This window comes from Corvus cornix, chromosome 26 (genome assembly GCF_000738735.6).
Source record: "Corvus cornix cornix isolate S_Up_H32 chromosome 26, ASM73873v5, whole genome shotgun sequence".
Classification (NCBI taxonomy): Eukaryota; Metazoa; Chordata; class Aves; order Passeriformes; family Corvidae; genus Corvus; species Corvus cornix.
In genome coordinates, this window is record NC_046354.1 from 6,034,324 (window position 1) to 6,052,756 (window position 18,433).

An 18,433-nucleotide genomic window follows, 5' to 3' on the forward strand; every position below is an offset into this window, starting at 1 on the left:
GAGAAGGAGCACTCAGGAAGGAGCAGAGCAGACGAGTAGGTATTTGTCTTTTCCATCTGGTGATGCCTGTGAGAAAGGGGGAGGATTCCTACAAGCTCCTGTACCTGACACATCAGTGACATTCCTGAGGATGGAGGAATTTTGGGGAACTAGAGACAGTAAGGAAAGGGAGATAAATGACAGACAAACATCAGCACAGTGAAATGTTAAGTGATACACATGGCGTGAAATAATCTTACCTTTTGTGAGATGGGCATAGAGGTGACTCCATGGACCATTCATGGACAGCCCATCCCAGTGATGGCTCAAAAAAGACTCCAAGGGAACATCAGGTATGGACAGGGATGGAGCAGAGATCAGGAAGGGCTGTGATTGTCCCAGCACAAGCCCAGGCTCACACGCCCTCTGCCCTGTGCTGTTCTGGGCTCCTCAGCCCAGGAAGGAAATCATTCCATGGGGCAGGGGCCAGAGGAGGTCACTGAGGGTCATGAGCTGCTGGCTCCGTGTGAGGAACTTCTTCCAACCTGGCCCAGAGAGAAGCTGGGGAGGATCCCCTCACCCTCACCACACCTCTGAAATAGCAGAACCAGGGAGCTTCAAACACAGCTCAGGTGGGGCAGGTCCGGAAGAAACGGAGGGGTTTTTGTAGGAACCCAGAGTGCTGAGAATATTTCTCTGCCTGTTTTTAAGGGTTCTTACCCCCCTGAACAACACTGTTTTAGCCTCCAACCTTGGAAAAAATTACCAACGATCAGACAAGAACTAGAAAATACAGTGGTGTGAATTAGGTGATAGACTACGATGTAAGATTGTCACAGGATGAAAAATTTAGAGGTTTTGGGCTTCTCTTTGTAGTACACCAGATAAGAGTAAAAAATATCAAAATGGAGGACTGTTGTTATTCTCTAAACCTTCTTCTCCTTCTTCTACCACTCCACGTTCTGCCAGTAAAAGTAGTTTGGAATGATTGGATAGAGAATTCCACAGTTCCTGCCCGTGTTACTGAATAATTGGTAGGAAAGTGAAAATAATGTACGTTTTTAGTAACCATTAGTTAAATTATCTTTAAAAGGCCATGTAAATCTTGATAATGAGAGCCCTCACTCCTGCCTTCTGTGCTCTATGCTGTACCTGGGTCACGCTGGTGGCTCTGTTCCTCTGATAAAACTTAATAAACAACTATCTGGCAGCATTGAAACTCTGGGAAAAGTCTCAGTTTATCTTTGAAACTCCTTGCAAGGACTTGTAGAAAATTCTCTCCCATCAGGAGGGATTTGATTTATGGCACGGTTCAGTGTCAGTTTTCCCTGCCACAGCCTTTGGATCCCTTCAGCAGTGACACAAATGACAGCAATGGTAATTAACTTTCTTCATGGACTGAAGTGATGGCTGGGAAAGCTGCTGGGAGAGAAACCCACTGAGGACAAAATCATGGAGTCACAGAAGATCCTGGGCTGAAAGGGACCCACAGGGATCACTGATCCAAGCCCTGGCCCTGCCCAGACACCCCAGCAACCCCACCCTGGGGCATCCCTGGGAGCGCTATCCTGGGAGCTCCTGGAGCTCTGGCAGCCTCGGGCTGTGCCCATTCGTTCCCTGGGGAGCCTGGGCAGTGCCCAGCTGGAGGAAATGGGATTTACAGCTTCCTTACTCCTGTTGGATAAGGCAGAGCAGTCCAAGCTGATTCCTGCTGCAGGGGTAACAGGGTTTTTTCAGACCTTTCAGACCTTTCTTATTTCCTACCACTGGCAAAACAACCAAAATAAAATCATCCAAACCAGGAAGCTTGAAGAAATTCCAGCAATTTTTATTGATTTCAGCTTTTCCAATGAAGCAAATACATACAGTGCAGCCAAAACAAAACTCTGAGACGTTTTTCTCACATACCTATATCTTACAGAATACACTGTAGAGCTACAGACTGGTAAGGCTGAGTTGGTCTCACAGTGGTGTGTGTTCAGAGAGGAATAAAACTGCCTTCGACTCATCCATGAGGCTTCTGAAATGCCGGGGTGGGATTGTACACACACAGAATAAACAAAGCATTTGTAAGAAAATAGACCAAAAAGCTCTGCTGCACCCAGGACAATGAGGGTGGTGTTTATTTACACGGCTGGGTGTCCCATTGCTCCTGTTCCTGCTGCTGCTGGCCACGCTCCTTCTTCCCCCTCAGGAATTCTCCATCCCTGTGCCACAGACCTGCCCTGTCCCTGTCCTGGGGGTGTGCCCTACCCTGGCTCTTCAAGGAGCAAGGAACAGGAAACCAGCTCATCAGAGAGGATGGCACAGTTAGAATCACACCTTAAAAAAAATACCTCCCCAGAATGCAAAAAAAATTATACTGGAGGTGAAAACAGCATTAATTTATGTTGGAGGGAACCTCACTGAGCTCCCAGAATTGCTGGTTATGAGCAACACCACTTATTCCAGTAAGTCTGATTTTCCCTTCGCTTCTCACAGCTGGGCATCAAAGCCACTTCACTGACTTGAGTGGAGTCTGGTGTCCAGATTTTAAAGAGAGACTGAGAGGAAAATAGAGGCTGCCAGAGAACTTCCCAGGGAAGATGCAGCTGCAGAACAGCCCTGGGATGGCAGAATGGTTGTGGTTCCTGCAGCCCAGAGGTCTCCTGAGTGAGCTCTGCCCTGAGGTTTGCAAGCAGTGACAAACAGCATCCTAAAAACAGCTCCATGGGAGGAACCTCTGAGCTCAGGGCAGGGACAACATCCCAGCCAGGTGAGATTGCTCAGGGCTGTGCCCAGTCACATTTGGAAGAGCTCTGAGCATGGAGACAGATTTTATTTTTATCATTTTGTTAGCTTTGAAAAAAAAAAAAAACTGTAATAAAAACAACTGTAACAATGGTTTTTGTAATAAAATTTATGTGAATGATGGATCTGTCTCCTGGAGTCCAATACTCACTAATGAAATCTCCAGTACCTGTAAATTTCATTGTGAGCAGATGATCATAAAGCTACGGCTCTTTGTGCCTTGTACCGTGACTCAGTAACTGCACTGGGGGTGAAAGCAGCTGCAGTGTTTTAAAATACAGCCTAAATCACAGCCAATTAGAGTGAATTTCCTAAACATTCCGTCATTCCATTTTGTAGTTGTTTCCCCGATTAGTTTTCCAGGGAAAAGCATTCGCTCCCAGGACTTGTGCTGGACGTGCCATTACAAAACAAACCTGAATGCAAAATTGCACCGAGCACTTCACACCCAAACGGAGCCAACCCTGTGGATGCTGCAGCCCTGGGGGACATCCACAGATGGGTCCTGCCCAAAGCACTTGGAACATTTTGCATCTGGGAATCCACATCCAGCAAGGGAACTGCTGGGGGGTGGAAGGGCTCTGCCCACGGGCTGGGGCTCTTTGCTCTGTTTAAACCCTCCTGAAACCACTTCTGTCCTACTGGATTCTCCTGGTTCTGCCTCTCCACTTCAAAGGGGCTTTTTCCCCCTCTCTCATTTGGCTGCAGCTCAGCACAGAGAGCTCCCAACTGAACGTGGGCAAAGAGTGGCTGCTCATTAAAGTGCAAAGGATGAAGCCACCCTTTGTAGCCCAAGAGGAAAAACAGCTGGAAATGATCTCCCTCTGTGGGCAGAGCTCCCTGTGCTCCAAATGGGGACCAACAAGGGCAACCTGGAGCTGCAGCAGAGCAAACCCAAACTTCACAGGCGGTTCTTTAGTGGGCACAAATCACCTCATGGATGTGAACTGAACATCCTGAGTCCCACCAATTTAGGAGCCTGACACTTGACGTGAGACTGCTTTTCCATTTCCAGGCTCATAATCCATCCTTCCCAAGCACCTCCTTAACCCCCAATGTTTGAAAAACGGCCCTGTGCCCCTGCCCCTTTGAGGAATAATAACCAGCACAACAATCCTGTGTATGGGACAGGCAGCAAACACAGCCTCAGCTGCTCCCTCCCCTGAGTCTGAGCTGTGTCCCCTCCACGGGGAGGATATTTTTCTTCTGGAGAGAAGAAGGTTGTAAGAATTGAGCTGCCCTGAAATGAGCTCAGCAGGCCCTCATCACAGCCTCAGCACCACAGGCAGATTAATGCAATTCAAGATCCCGAGAAATAAAACATTTCCAAACCTGACATCACACAAGTGCTCACATTCCTTTGCACATTAATACCAGTTCTTTACATTGATCAGTAAAAACAAAACAGGATTAAAGAGGCCACATCCCCCCTTCTTTCATTCCTGTGGCAGTCAATGATTCCGGTGGAAAAGCACTTGGCTTGTCCTGCTCAGCTTCTCAAATGCCACCTCTGTCCAGGTACAGTCAGGAACTGGAATTGTTCTGGTGCTCAGAATGGATCAGAACCTGGGAATGTTCGAGCTCTGCAGCTGTGTCCCGACTGTACCCTCACAAAGAGCTTCAGGGAAGGGTGACCGAGGCCTGGGAGAGAATCTGCAGGTGTCAATTTGCTTCTTGAGATAAAGAGTTCATGTGACAGGAAAGAAAATGCTAACAATTATCAGAGAAAAATCCTAAGCAGAGAAGAAGCCCTTGTTCATAACTGTTAGGAATAACCAGCCTTGGAAAGAAGAGCATCCTTGTGTGTATCTGTTAATAATGGCCAGATGCAAAGGGGCAACTTGACCTAAAATTGACTTTTTCTTGTGTTTGTGCATAAAAATATGCTGTGCCAAATTTTTAGCATGGCAGTGTTTGATGCATGGATAGGGTGGAATTGGAATAAAACCCTGCAAGGGGTTAAACTGCACAATCACCCCAACTTTGGGTGGAAAACAGGGGACTAAGCTGGAGGAAGATCCTGCTCCTCACGTGTGCTCTGTGTGTGCTGCCTGCACACACCTCCACATCACACCCAGAGTTACACAGACACACTCTTGGCAAAAAAATAATTATTGACATCGAGAAAGTATATCAAAGTCCCTTCTCCCCCCTAAAAAGAAGAAAATGCTTAAAAATATCAGTGTCATCCACATGAAATCCACGTGTTTGGTTTGCTTTACAGTTGAGTTGAACTCAGAAACTCTCTACATGTTTAACATCCTAAGGAGTCGTGGAAGGGTTGTTCTTCCTGGACATGAACCAACTCCAAATTCTGAAATGGGAAAAAAAAAAATAAAACAAAGAAAAAGCAACCCCCCAGATAATTAAAGCATTCAAGAGATCTTTTCATTACAGCAAACCCCAGCTTTTAATCTTTTCTCCAAGCCTGGCTGCAGTTTCTTGGGTGCCCACAGTTTTTCACCCTGGACTTCCATGCTCCTCAGAGTCCCAGTGAAAACATCCCAACAGAGCAGGAAGTGAAATCCATTCCTGGGCAGAGGGGAGGAAGGGGCTTTGGCACTGTTTCCTCTTGGTTTGATCAGAAGGCCCATGCTGGGGAAGGGAGCAAATCATTCCCTCTGCATAATCTCAGACACCACCCACGAGACCTCTGGTATTTGCAAAGTGTTTAAAGCTTTTCCCTTCAGTGGGAATCTTGAGTGAAAAGTGCTTCAATCCTCATTTCATGCTGAATATAAACCCATAACGATGCCCTGGAAATTCTGCCCATGGTTCCTCTTCCCTGGATTCTCTATTGGAATTTTCAGTTGACAGAACGTGGTTCTCAATTCTGACCTGAGGCTGACAGCTGGATTAAGGGCTCAACCAATTGCTAAGGCTAATGGCTGAAGGCATGGCTGTGCTGGGATTCACTGCAACATTACTGGCACTGGCTGGATAACACCGCTCAAAGTTCAGGAAAGAGGGCACTGCCAGGGAGAATCCCAGGAAGAGCCTCACCTCTGAGGGTTTGGAAAAATGCACTGAATCAGTGATTGCTTGGCAAAGGAAGTGAGAGGCACAGCCAAGCCCAGCAGCTTTGTCTGTCCTGTGCCATCTGTGCTGAGCATCTCCAAAATGCACAGCTGGGCAGTGGGGGCAACATCTGCCCTGGGCCTGGGGACAGCACAGCCCCCAACCTCTCACAGATTGGGCTGGGAAGATTTGGGATGAAAATCTCACAAACACACTTTTGGGGTGATCAAAAGTAGCAACAATCTCAAAGGATTCCTGTGCCCCAAATCCACCACGAGGGCCATGTTCTCACCTGCAGCCTGAACGTGCACGGAGAGGCTCTAAAATCTGGAGGAGAGGGTCCTGAAGGTCGTTCCAGCTAAAGATCCCATCATGTTCTTATCAAACCCTTGCTGAAAAAGCAGAAACACAGGAAGTGCAGTGAGTGCATATCAGTTTCTACACTGAGAGCAGTTACTGAGCAAAGTGTGCTTCACTCTCAGCCAACCTCCTCTGTCAGCCCTCTGGGTGCCTTTGTCACCCTTGTTGATGAACTTCATAGAATCATAGAACCACGGAATGGTTTGGGTTAAAGGGACCTTAAAGCTCATCTCATTCCCCTCTCCCCTGCCATGTCCCCAGGGGACACCTTCCACTAGCCCAGGTTGCCTTTCCTTGCATTGCTTTCCATCAACCCAGAGCTGGACTCCAGGTTTTTGGAGGGAACTTTTATTTAATCATTTGCTGAGTATTGTTTCATTTAGCTCCTCATCCTGAAACAGGAGCAGAAGTCTTTGCATGCTGGATGTGCCCCTGCAGACTGCCACCCTCCTCCCCTGATGTTTAGCTATGCAATAAGCCTCTGTGTGAACGCCAGAGTGACTGAGTCACACCAAAATGAGCTGGCACAGGCTGTGAGCAGAGCCTGGCACAAAACTGCCCCAGCAGAGAGTGCAGAGAGTCCCTCACTGTTAATATGGGAACAGTTTGGATGCTCTGCTCCTGCCCCCAGGTGCTCCCCTTTGTAGGCATTCCTCCTTCTCTTTAATTTGGCCCTTTACTCTCTGCAGGTGCTGCTGCTCTTGAGTTGGAAAAACCCAGCTTGTTCAAAGAAAGCCACTGGGAGCAGGAGCTGGGAGTTGGGAGCTGGAGTTGGGAGCTGGAGCTGGAGCTGGAGTTGGGAGCTGGAGCTGGCTCAGTGCCTGTCTGGCTCTGCACTTTCCCAGCTTCTGTTGCAGGGAGCAAAACAAATCCCAGCTACTCCTCCTCTTGGTTTGAAAGCTTACCCTGACTGCAGGGGGGCTGTAACCACAGGGCAGGGCCGCGGACACAGAAGAAAATGGGGAGAAAGAGAGGAGGGACCTTGACAGGCACCTGTTGGGACCCGATGGACTGCAATGAAGGGAATCCCCTAAACGAGGGGGAGACGCCCAGTGTGTCCCAGCCCCGAGCAAGGGCTGTGCTGGGGAGCATTCCAGCACCATCCCCAGTGAGGAAGGTGCCTGACACAGGCACGTCACCATCTGCTCCATCCCCACAGCGAGTCCCAGCAGCGACCCCCTGCCACTGCTCAGATCCCAGGCGGGTCCCCAAGTGCCCCGGGCTCCTCCTGGGCCCTGCCCTACTCAGGGCCTTTACCAGCTCCCCACTTCAGCAAGTGAGCAGCCCGGGGCTGTTCCTGACTCCCAGGAGTGTTGTCCTCACCTGCTTGAGCACACTCTGGAGCTCCCTGTTGGACCAAAGGTCTGTCAGGAGGAGTCGAGCAGCTTCAGCCGCTTTTGGACAGGAGCTGGGAAGATGAAAGCAACAGGAGGATTATGGCAAGAGCAGAGCAGCACCCCATGGACACTGCTGACCGCCTGGACAAACCCAGCTCCAGCTGGGAGCCTGGCCAGCCACGAGCAGGACTGTCAGTGACACCCTCCCTGCTCTCTCAGCAATATTGTGGGACAACAACTGTGACCAGAGCAGGGCAAATGAAGGAGAGGGGAGGATCTGAGTGGGAAAATGAGCTGAATGAAATGAAACTGAGCTGAGTGTGAAATTTGAGAGAGGGAAAGAGAAGGAAAACGGTGCCAACCCTTCGCTGGAGTCTGCAGGGACAGCGTGGGTGGATCTCCTGGGAGGGGGCAGAGGAGCGGGCTCGGAGCTGCCTGGAGAGGACAAGGGATGGGAGCCTTTGCAATAACAACATCTGCAAGCAGCCCAGAGCCCTTACTCAGCACAAGGGAACAGATACCTGCTCATGTAACAGCTCGAAACCGTGAGTCATCGCAGGACCTTTTATAATTTTGGAACATTTCATACCCAGATATCCCCTCCCTGCTGGCTCCCATCGCTGCTCCCGATCTCCTGGGCCTCCTCCTGGCTGTGGGAGACTCCTGCTCTGGGTTCAGGGCAGCAGCCCCAGCCTGTCCCACCCAGGGTGATGGAGAGGAACAGGACCAAGCTCATGACCCTCCCTGTCTAATACAGCTCTACAAAACCTCATGTCCTCAAAAATAGTCCCCAAAACATTCCTCAAAACAGTCCCCAAAAGCCTACAAGAAATGGGACCAATAGGTCGTGAGGAACCTGGGACATCAACTCCGCACTTTGAGTGTGGCAGGACAGGGATGGAACCACATCCAGTAAATTTTGGGGCATTTTTCTGACATACACAGCAGCTGTTACCAAAGAAATGATCGAGTTTAACTTGGTCATAAACTTCAAAGGGGTTGTGCAGCTCCTGGCTGGAGGAGAGCCAGAAATTCCTGAGCAATGCTTTGGGACAGAAAAAACAGGTTTTATTGCCCAATCTCTTCTCTAGTTATAACCACCCCACGCTCTGTCACCAGAATGACAATGCTGTAAAACATTTTTTGGCTGAAATGTTGTCTGTGGCTGAAAAGCCATTCAAGCCCTACAAACCCAAGGGTAGCTGTGACCAGACAGGCAGAACATGAACTGGACTCTCTCTTTCAAGGATTTGTAGTTTCAAGTTGTTTCTCTCTTTCTAAACTAGAGTAATTTTCTCTTATTTTAGAAATAATTTACTTCTAATGATGCTAAATATGTACTTTTTGTGACTGTCTCCAGAGAACACCTCAAAAGTTTTGTATTTTCAAGCCAAAATTACCAGCATTGGTACCTGAGTCATTTATGAATTCAGGCAGAATTTCTAAACTCTTCATTTGAAGGACTGGCACTGACTGTTTCATACAGCATTGACTGCTAGAATTTAGGTATAAAAAGCTCATTATGAACTGGTGGAGCTGTGATGCCAACTTCAGTAGGCAAACAGCATATCCCAAACAAAATAGTGTGAATATAGCAGTGGATAACACGGAGCAGAATATCAAGGACAGCTGATTTGGGGAAAAAATTCCTTAACAATAAATTGCCTGAAAATTAAAGTTGATTTTAAGGACAGTCTGTTTTTTACAAACAGAATTATTCATGAAAAAATGTGGAAAGGCAATGAGGGAGATGTCCCCTTGGTGGCAGTGGGAGGAGTCATCCAAAAAGCTACAGACTCAACAAAAACAAGACACAATCAGAAGGAGATGGTGGGGAATGTGGAGAAACAGAATGGCGGCAAGAAAGACAAGAATTTTGTCCATAAATATCAAATAATGGGGAGAAAGAATCCTTCCTCAAAGGACAAAAGTACAAAGAACTTTATGTGTGTCACAGAGAATGCCAAGGAGTTCCCAGAACGAGGATTTCTTCAGGATGTGAGAAAATTATAAGATTGATATCAAGGTGCAGTCTTCGGAAGAAATGGGAAATTGGAAATGTGTGGATGAGAAGAACCCTCTGGCACAGGGAATAATCAAAGGAAGACCTGAGTTTCTCGAAAGATTAATTTTGGTGAAATGCTGTGGTGGAATTCAACTGCAAAATAAAACTGCAATAGCAAAGGTGTGAAAAGTGAAGGAACAAAGAGAAACAGCAATAAATCCACGGTAAAGGGATGAACTGCAAATGTGATGCTCTAAATACAGGGAGAGGTTTTGGACAAAGCTTTGCGTGCAGTCAGTAGAATTAATGAGGAGAATTTAAATTTAATTAGTGAAATAATGTTGCTTGAAAATGAGCAGAGAAACGTTTTTCAGACAGTTGGAGAAGAAAAATGAAAAGGAAACCAAACACCCCAATAAATCAGGTCCAGTGGCTTGATTTTCAGAAACACCACCAAAATTTGAAGGAAATATTCAATATTTTGGCAACTTGGATTAAAAATAATGAAGAGTGAAGGAATCCCACATGACCATGAACCCCATACCATAGATGGGAGCATCTGCAGGAGACACAATTACTGAATTGGGATGCTCCAGGAAGAAGAAACCACATCCATCAGATAAACTGCTGAACCCTTTCTGCCTCTCAGTCAGAATGCAGCTTTGAGAAACATGAGGAGAAAGAAACCTGGGAAGAGAGGAGGACATGGGAAAGGGTAAGATCCATAACTCACTGGTCTGGAACCTGGAGTCTCTTTCTAAGCTATGACTCTACAGCTGTTTGAGCAGGTTGAGCTCCTGGTTTGCTCCTGGTAACGCAGTGAGAGCCCAGCTCAGAAACACAGGGCAGGATCTGTGGGGGGCAGAGGAGACACAGGGAGGGAGCCCCAGACACCAACCCCAGCCTGGGGGCCAGGGAACGTCCACAGGGAACTGAGGCAGATTCAGAGAGAAAACTGCAAAATCCTGACAGGGTGCAGGGTGTCCCTGTGTCCTCCCTGGTGACTGGGTCACCCCTGAGCCCCCGTCCCCCCTCTCTCTGCTGCCTGCAGTGCTGAGGAGGAGGAGGAGGTTGATGATGTGGGACTCACCACATGCAGAACCCCAGTGGGGACCTGGGGGCCTCAGCCAGCCCCCAGGAGAGGTGGGGTGCTTATTGATTTGCTAACTGGGGAGGGGGGAGGCTCCTTCTGATGTAGGACTGGACAAATCCCACCCTCATTTTTCTTGTTTATCTTCACAGGTAACATGTGACAGTGGGAAAATTTCACCTTGTGACCCAGCAAGAGTCCAAAGTCTCTCCAACATCTGCTCTACTGGAACAGCCTGAAATAATACAGCTTGAACAAGTAAGATTAGTCCTGGGTGGAAATTGTTCTCTTTTCTTTTTTCCTAAGAACTGAACAGCATAAAAATCTTCTGGGACAAAAATGAATAATGAAGGAAAAGGAACAACTCAAGTTTTGGACTTTGTAGGAACTGGGGAGTTTCTCGGGAGGACTTTGTGATCCAGGCAGGACTGGATGACATCTCCAGAGTTTGGTAACTCCTGACAGCTCAGTGAGTCACTTCCAACAAAGCTCATCCCCAGCAGCCAAGGCAATTAAAGTGTTCCCAGCCTGGGTTGTGCAAGGCTGTGCTGGAGCAGCAAATTACTGAGCACTGCTCTGAGGGAGCCACAGTGGGACTTCAGCACGAGTAAATGCCATTCAAAACAACGAGGGCTTAGGACAGGGCTGGGTTTCATGGTAATTGGGCTCGTTGAAGAGTGGAAGCAAATAAAAGCACCAAATAGAGTGATGCTCCTTGGCCCAGGCCCAAACTAAACAAGGAGGCCCCGTGTAATGACTGAGAGTGTCTCTGCCATGGAACAAGAGGTGGATTGGAAGAACTTTATCAAAGGATGATGAAGGCATGCAAATGGCTTTTCACAACAGAAAACAATGGGTTACTTGTCTAAGGCATTTTAAAACAAAGACAGATGGCAGGAGAGATGAAAGCCTAGGAAGGAGAGAACATGGTCAAAGATAATGGAAGTATAACACCAGTTTGGCCAGAAATGAACGCAGAACTTGGCAAGGCTTGACAGGCTTGTGCTGCAGGGAATATGGATAACAAACAGGACAGAATTCCTACCACCAAACCCCAAACCAAGTCCTAAAATAGAAAGTGGTAAAATATGATGAGATTGCTCAGCTGGTGTAAAATACAGGAGTAGACCAGGGAGGTACTTAAAATAATTCCTGTCTATGTTCCCTCAGAGCTGCGTCTTGAGGAGGATGATTCAACAAAAAGAGTAAGAGATTTGCACATAAAAGTTAAGGACAATCCTTGTGTACCTGCAGTGCTGAACCTCAGACCTGACCTTCATGACAAGGTTTGAGGGAAGCCCAGGAGCCAGGAAGTCACTGACATCCCCTGTTCTGAGGGCTGGAATTTTTCATAGATCACAGAATCCCAGAGTGGTTTGGGCTGGAAGGGACCCACAGGCAGGGACACCTTCCACTAACCCAGGTTGCTCCAAGTCCCATCCAACCTGGCCTTGGACACTTCCAGGCATGGGACAGCCACAGCTTCTCTGGGTACCCTGTGCCAGGGCCTCTCCACCCTCACAGGGAAGAATTTATTCCTCATATCCAGTATAAATCTCTCCTCTTTTCGTTTGAAACCATTCCCCCTTGTCCTGTCACTATCTGCTTGTGTAAAAAGTCACTCCTCCTCTTTTTTATAACCTCTATAAGTACTATTTTTAAAAGACTTTAAGGTATTGCTGCTTAAGTTCTTTTTAGAATTTCCTAAAATTCAATCAGAAAATTTCCAGAGGCCCCTTTGCAAATCCCACCCTGGATGGCTCCTGCCTGTTTCCAAGAAACCAGTGCTGAGGATTTCTGCCCACCACCATGCCCAGTTCCTTTATTAGGCAGGAATAATGCTCTACTCTGGCTCCAAAGGGTGTTGGGAAGGCTCTGAGGTCAGTCTGTCGCTGCCCCTGCCTCATGCCCCACACTCACCCGTTCCGGCACAGGCTCACTACATTATTTAGCAAGTTGCTGGACAGGTAAGACTTTCCCAGGTGAGGGTTGGACATGATGAGGTTCCTCAGAGTGTAACAAGCTGATGTCATGATCTCCCCATAGCTGCTGGTGTTTCCAGACTGGAACGACAGGAGACGGGACACATCTGGGAGCACCTGGTGAGCTAAAGAGGTGGAGGAATGTTCCAATCAACAATCAAACACAATCTGGCACAAGTGAACGATGCTATTTGTGTTAACAGCAAGCAGAGTTATCTCTGCAGGGAGGCATCCAAGTGTTGGACAGCAATGGCATCAGTGTCATCAGTGGATTTTTCCAAGACAAAACGAGGACTGCAGGCCTTTGGAAGGGCAGTGCTGCTGGCCATGTGCACTCAAGTCCAACTCAGTTCCCAAAACACTGCCACCCTCGAGGTCCTGCAGGTTTGTCACTGTCTGTAAAGCATGGCCCGTGTCACACAGCACTGGGGACTGTCCTTGGGGCCAGAGGAAATGACACTGCTCTGCCCAGTTCTGGAGCTTGGCTAAGTCTCCTTATGGGGCTTACAAAGTGAGCTGGGCAGACCCCACAAAGCTGAAAGCTGGGATCCAGCATGGGGGAAGGACTTACCCATGGTTTTGTGGAGCACAGGATGCCTGGACATGTTGCTCAGCAGAGAGGCCCCGGACCGGACGACCTCGGAGCTGTTGGACTGGAGCAGCCGAGCAATGCGGGGCAACCCCTTCTCCTTCAGCCCAATCAACTGGCTCATGGCATTGGACATCTGAGGGAGAGCAGAGATGTCCATGACCTCCAGTGCCAGCGGGAAACAGCTGGGATGATGGTGAGGGCTGGAGGAATGTGACTATACCATAAAATGAGCACTGTACAATCCTTTCTCCTGCTGCCACAATCCCACTTTGTCAGTTTTACCTCTCTTCCCCACACTTACGGGAGCCTGGAGCAAAGGAGGCTCAGGAAGCACCTTCTGGCTCTCCTCAACTCCCTGACAGGAGGGTGCAGCCAGCAGGGGGTCAGGCTCTGCTCCCAGGGAACAAGGGACAGGACATGGGGAAATGGCCTCAAGCTGCCCCAGGGAAGGTTTAGATTGGATATTGGGGAAAATTCTTCACCAAAGCAGTTGCCGAGCAGTGGCACAGCTGTCCAGGGCAGCGGTGGAGTCACCATCCCTGGGAATGTTCCAAAAATACGTGGATGGGGCACTTGGGGACATGGATTAGTGGTGAACATGGGTGAACAGTTGGACTCAGTGATCTTAGAGGGCTTTTCCAAGCTTAATGATTCCATGATTCTGTGACATTTGAAAAGTCAGCCTCTCATCTGCTGTGATGCAGCTGGTTCTGCTGTCCTTTGGAGCCCCAGTGGAGCAGCTGATCACTCAACTGACATTCCAAAAGCTGGAGAAGTTTTGCTTTCATGTCCACGTTGCCCTCGCCCTTCACAACCCCCTGGCAGCTCCCTGCCCTGGCCCTTCACAGCTCCCTGCCACGCCACAGTGGGCTTTTGGGGAGCAGGAACAGACAATGGATGCCTTTAAAAAACAATCTGAGGACTAAAAATACTCATCTTGGATGTGATCTCGTGCCTGTAAATGTAGAAAGTCCCAGGATGCAGCCAGGGCAGATGTTCAAGCACAGAGTTCAAGCACATCCCCTGAATAAACTGCTCTTATTGACAGAGCTTGAACTGAACTTCTCAGCTACTGCCCAGCAGAAAGGCTGCTGGAGACACATGTCCAGCAACAGTGACATGGGAATGGAGAGAAGGGGCTGGAATGTGCCCTGTTCCATGTTGACACCAGCAGGACTGGGGTGTGTAAAGTGAAGCTGAAGGACATTCAGAGCCATCCTCTAGAGCTAAAGGATCACAGCAAGCTCCTTAAGTTCTTCCCCAGATTCCCCTTCCATCAAATGACAGCAAACCCAGCAACTCCAGCTCCAGCTCTGAGCTGGAATGAGACCCTTGAAGGGAGGAGCCACTTCTGCACATCCAAATTTCAGCCATTCCATTCCAGGAGGCTGAATTAAGTTGTTCCAGCACTGTCAGAGCTGGGTTTGGTTGTTTTTCTCTTGTGCAATGTTGATTGCTGAAATTTTCTTTTCCCTGGAGCACAAAACTCCAGCCCCATTTCTCTGACCAGCTCTACCCATACGTGACAGCCTCTCTCCACCTTCTGGTTTGTGGCACTGCTTAGTTAAATTGCCAAAAGTCAAGGTGCACAATTATTTTGCATGGAAATCGTTGTGACAAAAGGAGATCAGAGCTGGCAGGTTAATGCCATCCCAGCAGGGAAGGCTCTGTGTGAGTCACCTGTGTCTCTGGGTGGGACACTCCCCACACGTGACACGCCTCTCCTACCTCTGGAATCATTATCGCTTTATCTCCCCATCCATCTTATTTAAATTGGGATTGATGGAGCTGGGCACAAACAGACAAGTCAGGGGCTGTCCCAGTGGAGGCAGCCTGCGAGGACCTGCCCAGGGCAGCAACGTGGGCCCACGGGGCCGTGGTTGTGACGTGTCCCTCACGGTGCCACAGCATCACCCAGCCCCTGGCACCGCCACACTGCCATGCCCACGGGTCAGGACATCTGTCACAGCTATTTTACAGGCAGCTCTGGGGTGTGGACAAGCCACAATCCACAGCACAACCCACCCTGTCATTAGAGCCACCTCCCCTTGGAGCACACGCACAGGCAGTGGCTCAGCCCTTCTCCTGCCTCTCATCACATCTGGCTACGGGTGCACATCTGGGCTCACCCTCACTGCTGCCCTGGGGAAGGGCGACCAACAGACTGAGGGAACTTGGAAACCCAACAAACTTGGAGCTTGGAAGTGTATGGGTCTGGAACAGATCCTTGGGATGCTGATTATAGCCCCCCAGGAGACCCTGAGTTTGGCGTTAATAAACACCCCACTGGATCAAACACTGCAGAAAGACTGGCTGTGGTGCCCTGAGGTTTAAGAAGGACATTTTCCTTTTTCATGGCTGAGAAGTGATGATGATCAGCGACCTTAGAGGTCTTCCCAACCTTACTGACTCTCTGATTCATGGAAGTGCTGACACATTTGGGTGCACACGTGTGGAGGGGAGGGAAGCTCTTACCAGCCCTCGGCTCGCAGTGAGGTTCTGCAGAGCTCCAGCACAAGCTTCCAGGGTGGCATCCTTCTTGCTCTGATCCATCAGGGACAGGTAGGTGCGGATGGCATCTGAGTGGTAGAGCCAGCTGGGGCCTTTGGGTTTGAAATCCTCCTCGGGAAGGGGGACCCCGTACTCATCATTCTACAAAGACATGAGAAACAGGGAGCTCAGATCCTGCTCTTCCCTTGCAGCCCCTGCGTGGGGCAGAGCATCACATTCCCAATCCCTCTGTGGCACATCCTACCTCCATTTTCCCACTCCTGCTGTTGAAGCAGCCCGTGAGAGTTTTGTCCATGTAAACGCTCCGGGCCATGTGGTTGAGCTGGGTGTATCTGTTGGGAACTTCAGCATCCAGGCGGTAGGAGAGGTTGTGCAGGATGCAGATGCAGTTCTCCACAGACTGCATCACCCCCAGAAGAAAAACACAAACATCACATTAGGCAGAAAACTATGGAGCAGCACCAGAGAGGACATGGACTGGGCCATAATCAGCTTTTTTAGCACCACAGATGCTCCTGAGCCTGGTTCAGGGAGCGAGGGATGGGAGGGGAGGAGCTGGAATAGGTGTGAAGGAAGGGTCTCAGTGAGCTGCTGACCCAGAGAACTTTGGGAGGTCTCACTGCCACAGACAAGCTGGCAAACAGGAAAAGAGAGAGTGGTTGCATCAAATGATGAAATTCCAAATCTTGAAATCCCCCTCTTGCTAGAGTCAACTTCCAGTGACTCTGAGTCACAGGTACAGATCAGGTGACACTTTGCACCAAGAAGAGGCCTTAAGCCTCCTTTCCCTGGATGTCAGAGTACCCAATGGGAAAAGCAAGGGAGAATTTTGGCTGGATACCCATAACCAACACCAGAACCTGTGGTTACATTTCCAAAGAGCTGTGTTGTGTGTGTGCTGCTGGAAAGGGGCTTCCTGCAAAAGCCATTCCCAAAAGAGGGTTTGCTCAATCCGGAGAGAATTCAAAATAACTTTGGTAGCTTTGAAGGTGTTGAACTCCCCAAAAGGTGTCTACAAACACTATTTTGTCAGTGCTGTTCACACACAGCCATCAGTCACAGTCAGGGGACTGGCAGAGAGATGCCAGCTCCTGGCTTCCTGCTGAACATGGTGCCAAGCTGAGGATTGTACACTTGAGTCCTGCCAGATGAGGAGATGTGGGGGGTAAAGAGCAAGAGATGGAGATTAGGATGCTGGAATGTTGAAGGGAAGGGAAGGGAAGGGAAGGGAAGGGAAGGGAAGGGAAGGGAAGGGAAGGGAAGGGAAGGGAAGGGAAGGGAAGTATCCCAGGGACTCAGGAGCCAAAGTATTTTACTGTTCCTCTGTGTTTGTTACAGGGAAATTGTAAAGCCCAGCTCTACTTCAGGCCCAGAGCCCCAGGGACTTGCAACCTTCCAACAGATCCCACTGGGGCTTGGAAGGGCAAGAGCAGCCAGAGAGTGCAGCCCCCTCTTGTGCTTGTTGGAAAGGGATTTCGAGGCATTCCCAGGGTTGCAGTTGTTAACCGTGGGGCTGGACAGCCCAGGGCAGCAGTTGGTACCTTGTCATCGGGGCGGCTGGAGGCCACGCAGTTCTGGGCATAAGTCATGACAGAGTCAATCAGGCCGGGGTAATTCCTCATGGTCTGGCGCCCCATGTCTGCAGAGCTCAGGTTCCTGAGGAAGCCGTCGAGGAGCATGACAGGGGACAAGGAGGAGAGAGGGTGAGTTGGGCTCTGTTCTGGCTATGGTTGTCACTGAATTCAGGGATTTTTTGGCAGGTTCAGCAAGGCTGAAGAACTGCTCCCATTCTGGAGGCCTTTGGTGGGACTGCACCAGTGCACAGCTCTCTTGTTGCTCTTTAGGACTGGTTTCACCTGGAACATGTCGTGTAAGGAGCTCTGCATAGAAGACACCCTCCTAGGGACAGTCACCAGCAGGAGGTTGCCTCAGAGGCTCTGCATGTGCCGCTAGACAGACTCTGTCTCCTGAGAGGAGTTTCCAAAGGGAACACTGGCCAAAGACCATCTGGGGTTGTTGTGATCATCAGGAAGGTGCACAGGGCTGTAAGCACAGACCTAGTCATGGTCAGCAGCAATGTCTGTGGGAAATGGGGTGGAGAGGCTAGAGAGGAGCAGTGGCTCTGACCAGAGGGACTGACCCATCTGTGAGGCTGAAATGGGTTCCTGGACACCGGCGGCTGCCAGGACAGGGGAGTTTTTCCAGTAACAGGATATGGGTTTTGTTGTTTTGTTCTGATTTTTTTTTCTTCCCTATTTTATTGCCTTATAGCTTGCAAATGAAAAACAAAGAGAGGTTGGCAGTGGTTGTGAGGTATTCACTGCAGGCGTTCCAGAACTGGATCTGATGTTCACTGTGATTTGCAGCCTCCTCATTAACATGGATTCATCTGCAATCCAGAAATGCTTGAGCAGCAATGGCTCGGGCCCAGGGCAAACCCAGGGCTGCTCTCATCCCTGTGTTCTGATGTGGCAGGGCAGTGACTCAGAGCAGTCCTGGCTCAGCCCTTGGAGCCGGGGCTCCGGATCCATCTCCCAGCTTCGCTCACTCTGCCTGCTCCCCAGTCCTGCTCCCTCGCTGACCTGCAGCTCGCAGTCTTCTTGGGGGTGTTGGGCACTGCTGCCACAGGCTGGGATCAGTCTCAGGAGGCAGAGCCTACTTTCAGTTAAACTCCACAGCGTTTTTACAAGCTGTTGCCATTGTCTTTCCCTCATTTTAATGGGATATTTTATGGTGTTGGTAGGTTGGGATGGCCTTAAAGCAGAGCAC

The 18,433-nt window shown here is 49.4% G+C and overlaps 1 protein-coding gene across 1 annotated transcript in view; it reads right to left on the bottom strand.

The window, feature by feature from the left end:
* Positions 1 to 1,786: 1,786 nt before the first annotated feature.
* PKP1 (plakophilin 1) overlaps positions 1,787 to 18,433 on the bottom strand; it is a 48,380-nt gene continuing 31,733 nt past the window's right edge. The window contains exons 7-14 of the mRNA XM_010404519.3: positions 17,206 to 17,320; positions 15,909 to 16,064; positions 15,629 to 15,805; positions 13,133 to 13,286; positions 12,500 to 12,686; positions 7,471 to 7,555; positions 6,080 to 6,179; positions 1,787 to 5,083 (exon numbers count right to left, since the gene is read on the bottom strand). Coding sequence (XP_010402821.1) covers positions 6,108 to 6,179; positions 7,471 to 7,555; positions 12,500 to 12,686; positions 13,133 to 13,286; positions 15,629 to 15,805; positions 15,909 to 16,064; positions 17,206 to 17,320 — 946 coding nt within the window. The 3' untranslated portion in view covers positions 1,787 to 5,083; positions 6,080 to 6,107. The remainder of the gene's footprint in view (positions 5,084 to 6,079; positions 6,180 to 7,470; positions 7,556 to 12,499; positions 12,687 to 13,132; positions 13,287 to 15,628; positions 15,806 to 15,908; positions 16,065 to 17,205; positions 17,321 to 18,433) is intronic.